The following is a 16,351-nucleotide window of genomic DNA, read 5'->3' as shown; positions in this document are numbered from 1 at the left end:
CATCCATTCTGTAGCATGAGTCTGAATGTACTATCTTTTTTAAGCTGAATAATATTCCACTGCATGTATGCACCACATCTTGACGATCTATCCATGTGTTGGGGACATGCGCTGCTTCCACCTTTTGGCTATTGTGAATAATGCTGCTATGAACGTGGGTGTGCTAATAATGTCTGATGGGTATTTCTTTTGTCTTAGAGTTCTTGTGTGCCTGTTTTTCCTGCTGGGTTAGGGCAGGAAGGTGCTAAACTTTGTGGTGTCAACTTCCTCACTCCACAGCTGAGGAACCAGAGGTGCAGACAGAGGAGTGACTGGCCTAGGGTCAGACCTCACTAGCAGCAGAGCCAGGCCTAGAGTGTCCTGACTGCCAAGCACATCCTCCCCCATGTCATGCTGTCTTCTGCTTTGGTCCAAGCCTTGGGCCTCTAGTTTAGGATGCTAACCAAATCCTCTGCCCCCTTACAACAGGGGCAGTTTCTGGGCCTCCTTGCCCCGCCTTTCCCTTATGGTTCCCAGCCTCACCCTCTGTGCAGTTAGCCTCTGGAAGCTTGCATCTTTCTCCCATCAGTGGAGAACAGCAGTGGCCCTGAGTCTCAGGAAACCCCTTCCCACCTAGAGGCTCTTCGGCCAGCTCTGCAGCCTTCTACCCCCCATCTCCCCAGCAAGGGCTCAGTCTTTGCAAAGAGTAAAAGCCTGGCTCTTCTCCTATACCCTCAGAAGCCGGGACATTTCCACCCTGGCTTCTGCCCAAACCTCAGACACAAGTGCTGTTGTCTTCTCCAAGGGGCTTAGACCTGGCTTTTCCTGGAACACTCGGATCCGCATTCTTTCTGGAGACAGGGAGGAGAGAAGGACGTTGGAAGGACAGCAAGAGGAAAAGGAATATTTATTGAGGGTTTTTTTCTCAGTCAGGGGCTTTACCCAGTGGGCTCCTATGCTCAAAGTGGGCACTTCCTCATGGATCCCAACCAAGAATGGGGTGCAGCAGAGCTGGCCTGTCCCTCCACCAGTCCTCCGAATTCCCTGCCTGCCGTGATGTGGGAGGAATTTTCCTCTTTCCCTTTATGAGGGAGCATGGCCGCTGGCCTGAGATTATGAAATCCAGCCCTGCGGGCCCTTGCTTGACCCTTTATCCTGGCTGCACAGCCACGCTGCTTGACTGCTTCCAGTAACTTGGTGCCCAGGGCGGTGCTTGCTGGTAGAAAGCCCTTCCTCACATTGAGGCCGGATCTCCTTTCTTGCTGTTGCTCCTTCTGCCCTCAGGGCAATGGTAGTGGTTCTACTGACCAGACTTTTCTTGAAGGCCAGACCCCATGCTGTGGGCTTTACAAGATTGCTTTATTTCATCCTTGTAATAATTCTGCTAAATTGAGATTATTAAAGTGTGATTAGATCACTTCATAGGTGAGCACAGCTGCTCTGCAGCCAGCATATACCAGCACTGCTGTACTAGTTGATAAAATAGTGACAGACTCTGTACCATGGCACAATTGCTGCTGCTGCCGCCCTGTGTCCCAGCAGCCCTTCCCCTGGGAACCCCAGACCTCCTGCCCCAGCGCCTGCCAGGCGGGCCCTGCAGGCAAGGGAACTGAGACTGAGAGGAGTCATGAGGTAATATGCTCCAGGTCACACAGCTGAGTAGAGCCCTGTGCCCTCTGACCCCAAAGCCAGGGATCTGTGCTGCTCTGTGCTCACCATAGCCCCACTAGCCAGCCTGGGGCTGGAGGATCCAGAATCAGCTCAGCAAGGCTGGGACTCAGTGATGCAGGTGGGAGTGGAATGCGTATGTCCCCGTCCCAGAGTCTCAGCACAGCCCGAGCTCCTTCCAAGCTTGTCAGCACCCCACACTCCAGGTGTTTTTCCTCTTACATTGCTGACCTGTCCTGTACTCCTGCAGTTAATGTGCGGTTTTGCCCTAATTTCAGAACTTCATGTTGATCACAATTAGAAGTCACGTCACCTTGGCCGGCCGGTTAGCTCAGTTGGTTAGAGTGTGGTGCTGATAACACTAAGGTCAGGGTTCAATCCCTGTACCAGCCAGCAAAAACATGTCATGTGACTAGCTTGAGCCAAGCACACCAACCTGACCGGTGGGTGTGAGACCTCTCCTGTCTGCCCTTGTGTTGGGTGATGCCACCAGTTCCAGGCCCCCGGGTAGCCTCTGTCAGCCTGTGCTCACCGTGCCCAGGTCTGATGACTGGGACCCCTCTTCCCTTTGGGCAGAGACAGCCTCTGGATGAAGACCTTGGTCCCTCACTGGTGGGGTCTGTATCCAGATGGGATATACCCTCACAGCTATTGCAAGGAATAAATGAAGAAATAAATTGTAAGCTCCTTGAGGAATGGGACTATGTCCTTTGCCCACCATTGCATCTCTAATGCCAGCCCAGACCTGGCACCTATTAGGTGTTTAATTATTGTTTATTGAGTGAGGAAACTAGGCATTTGCGAGGGGCTTGGCACATAGTAAACCTCAGTAGATGCTGTTGTTGCTCTGATTTGCTCTAATGTGATTTACAAGGGTGGCTTGGTGAATGAGGAGCACTGTGTGGATGGAGGTACTGACCCATGCTCTGTGTGGACAGGGGGCACTGACCCATGCCTCTGTGTCTGGAGAGGTCGAGGAGTGAGGCTTGACTTAGGGATACTACCTCCCCTCCCCCGGCCACCCCCGAGAAGTGTGGATTGGACTCTTGAGTCTTCTGTACCTGGGTGTGTCACTAATTCATTCAGCAAACACTTGGTAGTACCTGCTGTGTACCTGGCTCTCTCTGAGCCTCTGAGGATGCAGCAATTGGCAAAACAAAGCCCCTGCTGTCATGAACTTATGTTACCCTGGCGGGGTGGGCGGGCAGCAGAAGCAATGTATGCTGTCAGGTGGAGATAAATGCTATGAAGAAGAATAAGGCAGGGGAAGGGAATAGACAGTTAGGAAGGGGTTGCTAGCTTACGTAGACGGGTCAGGGAAAGCCTCCTGATGAGGTGATGTTGGAGCAGAAACCTGAAGGAGAAAGCTGTACCTGTATCTGGGGGAAGAGAATCTCAGGCAGTGAAAGTATCAGGTGCAAAGGCCCTGAGCCTGGCTTGTTTGGGGAATAGCTAGGAGGCAAGGGTGCAGAGCAAGTGACAGGAGGCCAGCAGGAGAGGTCAGAGAGGTTGCTGCAGGGGACTGGTCTCACAGGGCCTTGCAGGGAAATAAGAAGCCATTGGAGGGTTTTGAGCAAAGGAAGGACATGATCTGTCTGGTGTTCTAAAAGGCTTCCTCTGGCTCTGATGTGGAGAACAAACATAGGGGAACCAGGACAGAATCGGGGAGACCAGTTAAGAGGCCCTGATGGTGAAACAGGGCACTAGTGGAGGAGGTGATGGGAGAGGGTAGATTCTGGATGTATTTTGAAGGGGAAACCACAGGATTTGTTTATGGGAGTATATAGGGTAGGGGTAGGGAGAGAAGAGTCTTTGACCTGCACAACTGGTAGAATAGAGTTATGTTTCTCAAGATCAGGAAGACTGGTGAAAAGCAAGTTTTGGAGGGAAATCAAGAGTCTAACTTTTGACATGTTAAATCTGAGATGCCTTTCACACGCACAAGGAGAAGCAAGGCAGCAGCTGGATATCTGAGCCTGGAATAGGGGAGACATGTGGGCTGGAGATGGAAATTGGAGTTGACATGTAAAGCCACGAGATGAGAGAGCACCGGGGAAGTGAATGGGGTTAGAGGACCCACAGTGTGTAGAGGCTGGGGGGGAGTGGACAGAGCAGGACCAGCCACTGTGGTCGCAGAGCGCAGCGGCCCACAGCCAGGCGGAGGAGGTGCTTCGCAAAGGACAGAATGCCAGCCACATCAAATGCATGCCGAGGGGACCCGGGATGGGGACTGAGAAGTGCCCTTTGGATTCAGTGACATGGAGGTCATTGGGGACTTGTCAAGATTGATTCTGGTGGAGTGGTGGGGAATAAAAGTCTGATCTGAGTGGGTTCCAGAGGGAGGGGAGGGAGGATGAGCCGGCAGTGAGGACAGACAGGTGAAGGCGCGTTGCTGGGAAGAGGGGTAGGGAAATGGGGGTGGCCCGAGGGAGACATGGGGCAGGGTGGGTTTATTTTTAATTTGGGAGGTTTTATTTTAGTTTCATTTAGTTTTATTTTTTAAGATGAGAGAAATTGTAGCATGTTTACTGATGGAAATAAACCAATAGAGAGAGAAAAGGGATGATACAGGAGAGGGAAGGAACCAGAGCCAGTGCCCCGCTGCGGGGCCTGGTCTCAGATGGCAGATGGCCAGGTCACCATCCATAGTGTGGGCCGCTGGAGCACGCATTTCAGAGAAAGAGAGGTAGGCTGATTGTTTTTCTTGTATAACTTTTTTCTTGTGATATGATTCACGTGTAAAGTTCACATATACCGTTCAGTGGTTTTCAGTGTATTCACAAAGCCGTGCAGCCACAAATGGCTGATGGACTCACAAATCGGCCGGCACTGGAATCACCAAAGACAGGTTGTGCAAGGAGCAGGGCAAGGCTCGGACTCAGACAGACTGGGGTTCAAATCCTGCATCTACCGTTCATTAGCAGTATGAACCTGAGCAGGTCACTAGCTCGGCCCTGCCGCAGTGTCTTCCCCTGTAAAAGGCTGGCGTCCCAGAGTGATCGTGAGGTGGAAATGGGTTCCTCTACACTGCCAGGCCCTCCCGGGCTCCCGTCTGATTCTGTGATGTTCCTGAGCTGTAGATTCCCTGCTTTCTTCTCTTCCCTCACTGGGAGCAACATTTGAGGGGGAAGACAGGGAGTCACGTTCCAGGCTCCTCTAAGAATCTCACAGAGCCATGGACCATCTCCCCAGAATGTCACCAACTCAGGGGATCATGGACCTCCTGAAAACTCACCACATGGCCTCCTTACTGCATCCCACAGCTGCAGTTGTGTGGCCTCTAGAATGAGCGTCCCCTGGGGTCGGTGGCTAGCGCTTCTCTCTGATGTTGTCCTTAAGTCAGATTACATCCAGATGCTGATGGAAAAATAGAAGTATACACACCCTTACGTATACAGCATAACAACCAGAAGAACAGAAATAAAACCCCACTGACTTTTATTTTTAAAATAAACTGACTTGTAAGTCAGCGTGTTGAGGAGGTTGAGGGCACTGCCAGAGGAATCTTCCCCCGTCCATCACCAGGGTGCCTGCTACAGGACTTTCGGCTCCCTGCCCTTAGAGAGTCCCAAGTGGCCTGGCCTTCCACACCTGCCAGCACTTTGGAGAAGCAGAAGAAAGCAGCTCTCTTTCTGGGAACAGTGCAGGGGTGACATATCTGGCCCCTCTGCCCAGCACCAGCCTGCTCCCTCACAGCTCTGCCCAGAAAGTGGGGCCCAGAGCCCACATCACTAAAGCTCAACCAGGTGATGCTATTTTATTTGAATCTCTTCCTAGGAAAGGCACAGGCTTCCCTGCCTAACTCTGCTGTAAAATGGGCACAATCACTCCTGCCTCCCATGGTGGGTCTGCGTAGAAGACTCTAGTCATGGACCTTGGAAGCATATTATCTCTAGAAATTATTATCTTTATTGTTTGATATTCCAGAACCCTTATTTTACCCGGAATGGTGTGTTATGAAAGTTAAAAAGTCAGTTTTTAGTGATTTCCCTTAAAGCTAATAGTGGGCTGTTTTCACATGGCTTCAGCATTTCCTATAGCATGCGTATGACTTGTCTAGTCAATCTGTGGGTATTTTTTGAGCCCTCACTAGGTACTGAAGCTTCTGGGGGACTCAGGGAAATGAAAGCCAGGCTACCACCCTCTAGGGCTCCTCCCAGTGGTGGGGGCTGAGCTGGGCCTGGAGACACAACCTTGGAGGACAGATGACACAGGCAACAAGAAGGTTCAGAGACAAAGGTCAGAGGTCAGAGGCCTGGCCCTCCTCTGAGGAGGAGGGGGTGGACTGCAGTGAGCTGGAGGGCACTGGGACAGCCTAGCGGAGGAGGGGAGAAGGCCTTCCAGTTGGAGGTCACAGCTTGGGCACAGCCCAGTTGGTTCTAGGGTGGAATGATACACACCCTCTGGTTGAAGAAAAAGACTGGAGAGGCTGGGGCAGCTGGCCCTTGGGGAAATAGGAATGACCTCCTTCCCAGCATGTGACCTTGTGTGGGTTCCTCTAACTCCCTGGGCTTCAGTGTCCTCATCTGTACTAGGGGGGCGGTAGTACCTTCCTTTCAAGGCCATGAAGAGGATAGAGAGGGCGGGTATGTATAAAGTCCCTGACACAGTCCTTGATGCCAGCAGGAACACAGTGGGCGGGACTCTTCTTAGCCAAAGGGCGCGGACTGTATCCTGCGCTGGGATTTGCCTCCTGAGGCCCCGTGGGGAGTGGGAAAGGGAGGGGGAGGGGTGTGCGCACACACGCGCACACGCGCACACACACACACACACACACACACTGGCAGGACACCTCTTCTCCCACAGTGACTAATACTTTCTGTCTCCGGAGTCCTCCTACCTTCATGACATCAGGCATGGGGAATGCAGGCAGAATCATAATTTCTTAATAGCATAGCTGCCTTCAGCCTCCCCAGGATGTCTTTGAGGCAGAACTGCTCACCAGGGACCTGTGCCCAGGCATTTCCAGATGTATGTGTGTGGAGGGCAGGGCTGGACAAGGGCTGGACCCCAAACCGGGCAGGCCCAGCACAGCCCCCACCTCCTCCTGCCTGGTTGCACTTGCCCTTCTGGGGCCCAAGAATAGCTTCATGCCATTTGTAGTGTAGGTTTTGTCTCTTCAATTTCGTCTGCAATTACTGGCGTATTCGGGTTTTATATACTTTCTTGAGCCAATTTTGATCATTCATGTTTTTTTTAAATCATTCATTTCACTGAGAATTTATTGTGTATAGTCTTCTCTCATAATTCAACATATATCTTTATCCATAGTCATAATAGACCTTTCTCATTCCAAATGTTTACTTGTCTTTTCTTTTTTCTCTGGTAAGAATTGATAAAGGTTTTTTTTTTTTTTAATTGGTCCTTTCAAAGAATCAGCTTTTGATTTTTAGATATCAACTGCTTTCTCCCTCCACCCGTTTTTGTAATTTCTACTTTGATGATTTCTTTTTTCTTTGTTTTGTCTTTTCTAGCTAATTTCTGAAAGTTAAGCATTTAAAGAGGTCTGTTCAGGTTTCTCACAATGACGATGGGATGTGCCCGTTTCTACTGTTTTTAATAATCAATTTTTTATAGAGGCTGGCCAGTTAGCCTGGTTGGAGCACAGCCTTTTAACACCAAGGTCAAGGGTTTGGATCTCCACACTGGCCAGCCGCCAAAAAAAAAAAATTTTTTATACATACACATTTTTAAGGAACATTCTTAGGTGCTTATGGTTCATGACTTTGGCATTTCTTGATGCTTGTACCTTTCCCCATAAATACCCTGTCTTTGTCCTGCCTAGTGATTTGGCCTTAAGTTCTGCTTCGTGTATGCACTTCTGGTTAGCATGTGGCTGGCATGCTCTTTTCATCCTTGCATTTTTTACCCTTTTTATTTCACTTTGCTTTACATGTGTCTTTTGGAAGTAGTAGACAAGTGGATTTTGTATTAAGGATCTGCTTTTAGTTGGTGAATTTAACCCATTTGCATTTACTCTGATTAGTCGTAGTGAGATTTATTTCTGCCATCTTATTTTATATCTACTTTTTATTATACTTGCTTATTTTTGTTAAGTTTGCTTTTGCCTTTTTCTGGATTGGTCCCATTTACTTTGTTCTGTTTTTCTTTTCTCTGTTGACTAGGAAGTTCTAGGTTTTATTTCTGCTCTTCTCGTGGTTACGCTACATACGTACGTGTATGTGTACTTATATTTTTCTATCAGCATCTGCATGTAATCGGAATCTTTAGCTTCTTCCCAAATTAGGCAAGAACTTTAGTGGTAACTTACTTTTCCAGGCCCTACCCTCACACATGGATGATCATAGCTTTAGTTCTAAATTATCGTCTGTTCTCTTCAAACTGTGCAACAACATTTACACATACACTTAACTCTTAACTCTTGTGTTTTGCTGTTTTCTTTGCTTACTACTGTTCCTAATACCACTCATCTTTATCTTTCATGGATTTATTTTTCACCTCGCTGGAGGATGTTCTCCAAGAATTCTTTTCAAAAGCATGGGTAATATCAATTCTAAGACCTTCAATGTCTGAAATGCCTATTTTTCCTTTCCAGAGGGTCCATTTTGATTTTTAGCTCCCTGTTGAGCTTTTTAAAACACTTTTTAATGATCGTATTTTTAAATTTTCTAGATCTCTAAATTTTGTGTTAGATAACATATGCCTTCAAAATCTGTGAATATATTAATTACAGTGTTACCTTAATGTCTTCTGCTGTTCAGTTCAGGCCTTCCCATCACCACTTCAGCCAAATTCAGGCCATTTTCATCTGTTTTGTTGATTGCAGTTCTGAGTGGGATTTATTTAGGAAAGAAAGGCTGCAGTCCTTCCAGTTGAAGGTGCTGTCTTCCCACCCCCTCAGTGGGAAATATTGGGGAAACTGCTCCGTCACCCCTCTGGACCTCAGCTGTAGGTCCTGTCTTCCTGGCCCCTTCATTTTACATCCAGATGAAATAGTTCTAGGATGTTGGAGCTGCAAGGACCTGAAGCTCCAGGAGCCCCGCCCCTCATTTCCTACCTGAGACCGAAGCCCAGGGAATGGGCAAGAACCTCCCTCGAGCGGCTCCAACACCTGCAGCACATCCAGTCCTCATGTCCATCGGTTGCCCCTCTGAAATGCTGCATGACACAGGGTATGTGCAAGCAACGACGGGCTGTGGGGACAGGCCACCTTCTTAGGCACTGTCTAGAGGTGCCTGCCTGAAGAAATGTGGACTCCTGCATGTCCCCGACAGCTCTTGCTGTGGCACATGTTGCCGTCGACACACTGGCAGCTCCCACATCTGTATCTGTTGCCCCCTCTTTTCTTCTCAGTGTCTGACTTTAAGTCTCCAGATGCTTATTTGGAGTCCCACAGAGGTGTCTGATGGGCTCTGAAGGCCGTGTCAAAAGCTGAGCCCCCCAAACCCTTGCACACCCCCACCTTATAGCCCTCAAGTTTGCGTGTTCCCTCTGCCTGGAATGCACTTCCCCTGGGTCACATGGCACCTCCCTCCCATCACTTACTCACTGATCAAGCGTCACCTCCTGAGAGATGCCCCCCTTCCCTATCCAAAATGACGTTAACTGCTGCCAGTGACCCTCTAACCACTACCTTGTTCTTCATAGTATGTATGTATCTCCACCTACAATTCTATTAGCCATTCGTTTATCTGTCTCTCTACTAGATTATAAGACCTGTGAGAGCAAGGATTTTGTTTGTCCCATTCACCTTGCATCCACGGGGACTAGCACACTGCCGGGCACATAGTAGGTCCTCAGACATTTCTTAAGTGATGAACAAAATTGGCAGACTTCTTTATTTATTCACTCAAGTACTGTTTGGGCACTTTTTGTGCCAGGCCCCAAGTGGCCAGATGACTCACACAGACCAGATCCCTGCCCCTAAGAGCTAATAGTCCAGCTGGGGACAGTTAAATGGCCAGTGAGAAGAGTGTACTGGGAAAGGCTGGGGTCAGGGGAGCGTCCTGGGGGCTCGGGCAGCAGAATGCTGAGTCAGAGTCTGATCCTCTCCTTGGGGCTTGGGGAGAAGGGACAGAGGTAGAGGAAGGAGTCCCAGGCCAAGAGGGTGGCCTCTAGGAGGCCCAGAGTGAGAGAAAGGACCCTGGAGAGGAAGGCAGGCTCACAGCAGACTGTCCTATAGGGCTCTTTGGTGCCAAGCCCTGCTCAATGGGCATTACATATATTAACTCAAAACAACCCTGACTGTCCCCATTTTAGGAAACGGAGGCACAGAGAAGTGAGCTTGCCCAGGGTCACACCCTAGGAATAGGGAGCCAGACTCAGCCCAGTGGTCTGGCTCCAAAACCTGTAACCACCCACTCCACCACCTCCAGGGAGAAGGAGGAGTTGGTCTGGTGGAGAATAGAGTGAGCTGGGAATAGGAAGGGGGCTGATGAGTGGGCGGGGGCTTGGGGCTGCTGCAGGCACAGGCTTCGTGCTCCCAGGGGGCGGGAGGGGGTGCAGCCTGCACTGCTAAAGAGAGACCCCCTCCCCCAGCTGTGGCTGTGATCTCTGGAAACAGACACAGGGGTGAGCGCTTTAGCTCAGCATGGGTGGGAGCAGTGAGGGGGAGGGATGGGCTGGGGGAAGAGCCTTGGCTGAGTGGTCCTGCCCGGCTGCCCCTGCTTCCTACCCCAGCTCCCCCTCCCGCCAGCCCTGTGACACACCCAGTCCTTCCCCAAGGCCGGCCTGGTATCTGTCCACACAGGGCAGAGGAGCCCTTCCTGCCCTAGGATGGCCTCTCTGGGGTCTCCTCCAGGCAAACATGCCCTCCTCCCAGGTGGCAGCCAGGTGGAGGCGTTGCTTCCTTTGCATAGAGGAGGAGATGGAGGCTCAGGGAGTCAGGTAGCTTCCCAAAGCATCACAGGCTGTGAGGGCTGCAGCAAGTCTGGGGACTCCCCAAGGGATTTTGCAACAGAACTGACCACTGACTTTATGAAGCTTGTCTGTAGATAGAGAATTTAGGCCCAGTGAGCACTACAGGTTGGAACTGGGGAAGGAGGGTTTGGTGGGTCCACAGATGGGTCAGTTGGAGCCTCATGCTGAAGCAGCAGCACAGGGTCTGCAGGCTGTGGGGGCTCCAGGGTGGACGATGACAGCCCCTGAGTGGCCTCATCGCACCCCAGTTCTGGACACAGCCGGGCAGGAGGAGTTCAGCGCCATGCGGGAGCAGTACATGCGCACGGGGGACGGCTTCCTCATCGTCTTCTCCGTCACCGACAAGGCCAGCTTCGAGCACGTGGACCGCTTCCACCAGCTCATCCTGCGCGTCAAGGACAGGTGAGGCTGCTGGGCAGGGCCTCGCTGCCCCTGGCTCAGAGGGGCTCTGTCTGTCCCCGACTCCCGTAGATTTTCAGGTGAAAGCCAGGCACAGGGGCAGAGCTGAATCCTCCCCTCCCCACAGGGCTCCCTCTGGTCCCTCCACCACCTACCCTAGTTCTCCACGCAGCCAAACTGCTCCGAAGGCTTCAAGGGTCCACTCCCTCCCATCCCTCCTAAACCATCTCCTCAATCAAGGAATCATCAGCAACATCTTCGTTTTTTGAATCCAATTTAATCAAATTATATTATGTTCAAAGAAAAAATGAATTTTCTCTCCAGTATATATTGTAATTGGATAAATTGCATTTGACAGTGAGATCGATATGCTCCTAATTAAAGGCTCATTTTTCTCTTAGCATTATGTGAAGTAATTAAATAATTTGGAGTCTGTTTTAAGCCCAACTGGTCTTGTTAGTTAATTGGATCTCAAAGAGGCAATGTAAAGAAAAGAACAGAACAAACTAATAGGAAAACAGCAGGCTTTGAACAAATCCTAGCAAAGATGAAAAAAATCCATTGAACATTTATTCCAAAGGCAAAGTGTTAATAACTTTACCAGGTAAGAGAAGACACACACAGACACGTGAGGGCCCCAATAGCTTAATGTGGGGTAAGCCCCTGACATGTATGAATCTCAAAAGAGAAAACATAAATGACTCAAATGTGGGAAAATATCCAACTTTCTTGCTAATCAAATAAATATAAGGAAAAAGTGCCATTTTTTACCTGTCAAATTATAATTTTTTAATGAAAATACCCAGTGCTATCAAAGATTCTGTGAGATTGACATTTCGTCACTTTTGGACAGCAATTTGGCCACGCATGTCAATAAGAATCTTTCAGGCAGACACGCCTCTCAACCCTGCACTTCCTCTCCTGGGAGCCATCCTAATTTTGCAGCTGCCATTTATCGAGAGCCAGCCATGTGCTAGACCCTGTCCTGGTGCTCTTCATGAGTTGGTGCTGATGCCCACAGCTGCCCTGCCTGGCCACTACATTAGAATGACCGAGAGATGGCCACCAGGTCTGGGGAGCCAGCCCTGGGGCCAGAAGCTGCTGGGGTCTCCCCACTGGCCTTGCAACAGGCCTGAGGCTTCAAACCAAGGCAACCAGCAGCCCCCAGGCCCTTTCCCCTAAGCCCTTGCCCCTGTCTGGAAGAGAGGAGGGAAGGGTCTCTGCAGCACCAGGCCCCTGGGGAGGCGCTGCGGGCTGTGCGCTGCCTGAGGTGTGGGGGTGGCAAGACCTCACAGAGCTGCCGTTCCTTTATTTCCCAGGGAGTCATTCCCAATGATCCTCGTGGCCAACAAGGTTGATCTGATGCACCTGAGGAAAATCACCAGGGAGCAAGGAAGAGAAATGGCAACCAAACACAATGTAGGTGTGTGTGTGTGTTGGGGTAAAGGGCTGTGTGACAGTCACCTGTCACTCCTGCAGTCCTGGTGTTTGGAAATGGCTCTTGGGCCTCTGAGGTAGCCAGCTGGATTCCACAGAGAGTGCATGTGATGGGAAGATATCTTGGGAAACAAGGCAGTAGACCAGAGAGAAGGCACCCTCTGTCAGTCATAGAGGCTCTGATGTGGGGACCAGGTACCTTCAAAGTGGTCTGGAGGCTGTGGTGCTCACCTGCCTCCTGGCCAAGGGCTGCTCAGCCCGCTCACAGCTGATTCACTGCCTGGCTGTACAGAGTGGTTGGCTTCTGTCCGTTTCTCTGAGACAGCACCTGGTTATGCTCAGAATCATTGGGATGAGCGGCTGCTCACTGAGCCCTGCTCTGTGCTAGGGGCACACGCACAGCGTCCCATCTGCTCCTCACAACCACGCCCGCGGTGGGTATCACTATCCCAGTCCACGCGGTGAAGATCTGCAGACATCTTTGTTTTTCCAGTTCATGATGATGCCCCTTTGCCCTCTGGACAATGCCAGGTGGGGTCTCCAGGCTTCTTCCCTGCTCCCAACACTGGCATAGTCTGTGCCTCTGGCCTCACAGGGCCAGCTGTGCACAGATTCCCTCTGCCTGCTGTGAAGTCTGCTGCAAGGCTGCCCCCTTCCCTCAGCCAGGGGGGCCCAGCCCTGCAAAAGGAGGAGGGGCCCACTGAGAGCTAGCTCTGCTGTGCTCTGCCTTCTGTGTGCATTCGCTTACTCGTCCAGTAGTGCTAGCCCTGGGAGACAATCCCTGCCTCAGGTGCTTACTTCCAGTCACGGGAGATAGACAATAAACAAAGCGCATTAGAGTGTGCAAAAGGTGACATGTGCTGCGGAAACAAGCAAGTCAGGGACGGGGACAAGGAATATGGAGTGGAGGGGGACGCTTTTCCAAATAGTGTAGTTGGGGTCCATTTCAGCGGGGACTCACAGGAGTTGGGGGAGTGAGCCGTGCAGATTTCTGGGGGAAGAACATTCCAGCAGAGGCAGTGATCAGTGCAAAGGCCCTGAGGTGGGAGTGAGGAACCGTGCGGGAGCCAGTGTGACTGGGGTGAGGGCAGCAGAAGGGGCAGCAGCAGGAGGCAAGGTCGGGCAGGTGGCTTAGGGCCTTATGAACTTTGACGGCGAGTGAGAAGGGAAACCACTGGCAGGTTTTGAGTGAGTAGTGACATGGTCTGACTTAGAGCTTCTCTCTGGAGGCTGCATCAAGGCGACAGTAGTCCGTAGGGGACAAGGGTGAGAGCAGGGAGACCAGTTAGGGGCTGTGACAACCCCCTGCAGGTGACTTGCACCAGTGAGGTGCCCGTGAGGGTGGTGAGAAGGGGATGCATTCTGCCTCTATTTCTAAGAAACCAACAGGATTTGCTCACAGATTGGATACAGGGTGAGAGAAAGAAAGGGTAGAGGATAATTCCAAGGTTTCAGGCATGAGCAGCTTACAGAAGACTGGAGTTCTGGTAACTGAGCAGGGAAAGACTGTAGGAGCACGTGTGAGGGAAGGACCGCAGCCTGGTTAGATCTCTCCAGTGTGCGGGGCCTGGTGGATAATCAAGGGAGCAGCAGGGCAGTGGTCAGACATGCCCGTCTGCAGGTAAATAACAGCCTGTAGCTAGAAGGCAAAGCCACGGAGCCCAAGGGAGACGTGTAGCTAGGGAAGGGGGCCTGGGCTTGAGGCTGGGGTCATGTCAGTGTCACAGGTGTAGGGAGATGAAGAACAAGCGGCAAGAGGGACTGAGTGGTTAGTGATATATGAGGACCAGAGCAGGGTCTCTTGGGAGCCGAGAAAGTGCATTAAGGAGACAGTGATTGCCCAAGGCAGGGGCTGCTCCCAAGTCTCGAGAAGAGGCCTGGGAACAGACCACTGGGTTTAATATTAGAAACGTGCCTTGTGCCTGACATCCTGGACAGAGGGGCCCGAGGAGCCATTTAACTTTCACAGTCCTGGGTTCCATACCATGACTGGTCCCTCAAATCTGAGGAGCGTTTGCTAAGGGCTTCCACAAACACCTTCTCCTGGCCCTCCCACAGCCCTGGGTGGGACTGCAGAGGGGGAAGGGTGCTGCAGAGGCAACAGTAGCCCCATTGTGCAAATAAAAGGGAATGAGATACAGGAGGTTAAGTGACTTCCAGGGGACTCACATCTGGTGAATACTGCCCCCTTCCCATCCAGAACCTAGGTCCCCAATCTCTTAGCCTGATGTTTCTCCTACAGCAGATGCTGCTGCCTCATTTATCATTTGACCAAATGAGAGCACAAGCTACTATCAATGACATTCTGATTTTACAACTCATAAGGCAAGTTCCTCTTTAGCTGACCATGATAGGTCACTCCCACCTGATGCAGGAAGGTGGCCTTTCCTAGCCCTTTGGTGGAGTTTAATGGTGCTATCATTTAGTGCAGGTTTCCCTTAGTTTCAGTCTTGTTGCTACTGAAATCCTAGAATTCTAAGAACACGGATAATGCACATCAGTGATTCTTTAGCGGTAGAGGCAGGACCCCCTAGAAAGGTGGAGGGTGTCTGAGGACATGTCTGAGGGGTGATAGTACAACTCATGCACTTCTAAGTGATGGGGTGGGCCTGCAGGCAGCAGTGGTCTGAGACCCTTGGGGCCTGAGGACTTACTGAGCTGGCAGGAGGATAGGATGTGAAGGGTCTCCGGGTAGGTCCCAGCTCCAGCTACAGGTGCCTTGCTGCTTCCATTCTGGGTGTGCACAGGACAGCACATTGTCCTGACCTCAGAGGGGCCTCACAGAACTCTACCAGGCACTTATCAGGGGCACCTACCACACCTGGACATGGTGTTCAACCTGGAAGAGGTCCCAAAGCTGAACTCAGCACCCCTCACCTGTCCATGCAAGGCCAGCTGGGGAAGTGGAAAGTGTACCTGTTTCAATTCTTGGTTCTCTGCTGGCCGCTGTTGACCTTGAGTGAGCTCAGTCTCCCTAGCTACGAAATGGAGATACTTGCTCACCTCAGAGGGTTAACGAGAGGATTAAATGAGGTCAGGGGCACTGAGACCTGAGAAGCCAGATGGCCTGCAATTGAACAGTCCGTGTTGAAGGGCAGTTTCCTTTCAGTGTTATCAGAGGCTCAGATATTTGTCAAATGAATATTTCAAAGGTCTGAGCTCTGCCCTTTGTGCTCTGTCCCTTGTGTGTCTGTCAGCTACGACAAGACCTCTGCTTGAAGCCACAGCAATGTGTGAACATGTGGCCACATGCCATGAGAACTGATGGGAAAAGTCAGACCGTTTTATGCTCTGGGCAGTGATTTACAATATGTTCCTATAAAATAAAGTGTTGCTCATTTTTATTTTCTTCACTGTGCTTTTCTTTTTCAAATGTATTATAATGAAAGGCACTGATTTTGTAATCAGAAAAAAGTCTAATCATAATCGGCGTATTCCATCACATCAAGGGAGACCTGTGTGTGTTTTCCCAAACCCTCCACGTGTGGGGGATAAGCACTTCCTGTCGGTGTGGGGTCCCCATGTTAGGAGAAGGTGAGCGCTCAGGAAGGCATCCTGACCTCATGGAGCCCTGTTCTCCTCCCTTTGTCAGCCCGAGGCTTGGTGTAGACACGGCCCTGGTCACCCGTCATGTGGGGTCACCTCAGCCACATCTCCCCATTGCTGCCACCTTTCAGCCAGGTGATGACTCCTCAGTGTTAAATGTGCAAAAACCTTGTGTAGCATGGTACTGATAACACCAAGGTCCAGGGTTCAATCCTTGAACTGGCCAGCTGCCAAAAAAAATCAAGACAAAACAAAAAACCTTGTATAAACATGGCTGAGCTCCCAGGCTCGTAGATACAGACCAAACAAGAGCTGGGCTGGGGCAGGTTTGTGGGGGGTAAGGTTGGACTTGACTGGCCAGGGTCACTTGGGTGCAGAGTCCTGCTCACACACGGCCCAATCTCTCCAGCCTTTCCTGCCCAGTCCACTCTGAGTGGCCCAG

At 50.9% G+C, this 16,351-nt stretch overlaps 1 protein-coding gene across 3 annotated transcripts in view; it reads left to right on the top strand.

Moving 5' to 3' along the window:
• The window catches only part of MRAS (muscle RAS oncogene homolog), a 46,779-nt gene that overhangs the window by 28,000 nt on the left and 2,428 nt on the right, over positions 1–16,351 (top strand). For 2 of the 3 annotated variants that reach the window (XM_063114846.1, XM_063114847.1), the window contains 2 exons: positions 10,776–10,929; positions 12,246–12,345. In XM_063114846.1, the coding sequence (XP_062970916.1) occupies positions 10,776–10,929; positions 12,246–12,345 (254 nt within the window). Of the gene's footprint in view, positions 1–10,775; positions 10,930–12,245; positions 12,350–16,351 lie in introns of all 3 variants that reach the window. The other variant, XM_063114848.1, reaches the window with a different exon arrangement.

Source organism: Cynocephalus volans, chromosome 11 (genome assembly GCF_027409185.1).
Source record: "Cynocephalus volans isolate mCynVol1 chromosome 11, mCynVol1.pri, whole genome shotgun sequence".
Classification (NCBI taxonomy): domain Eukaryota; kingdom Metazoa; phylum Chordata; class Mammalia; order Dermoptera; family Cynocephalidae; genus Cynocephalus; species Cynocephalus volans.
The sequence above is the reverse complement of the archived record's forward strand: the minus strand, read 5'-3'. Positions and strand labels throughout refer to the sequence as shown.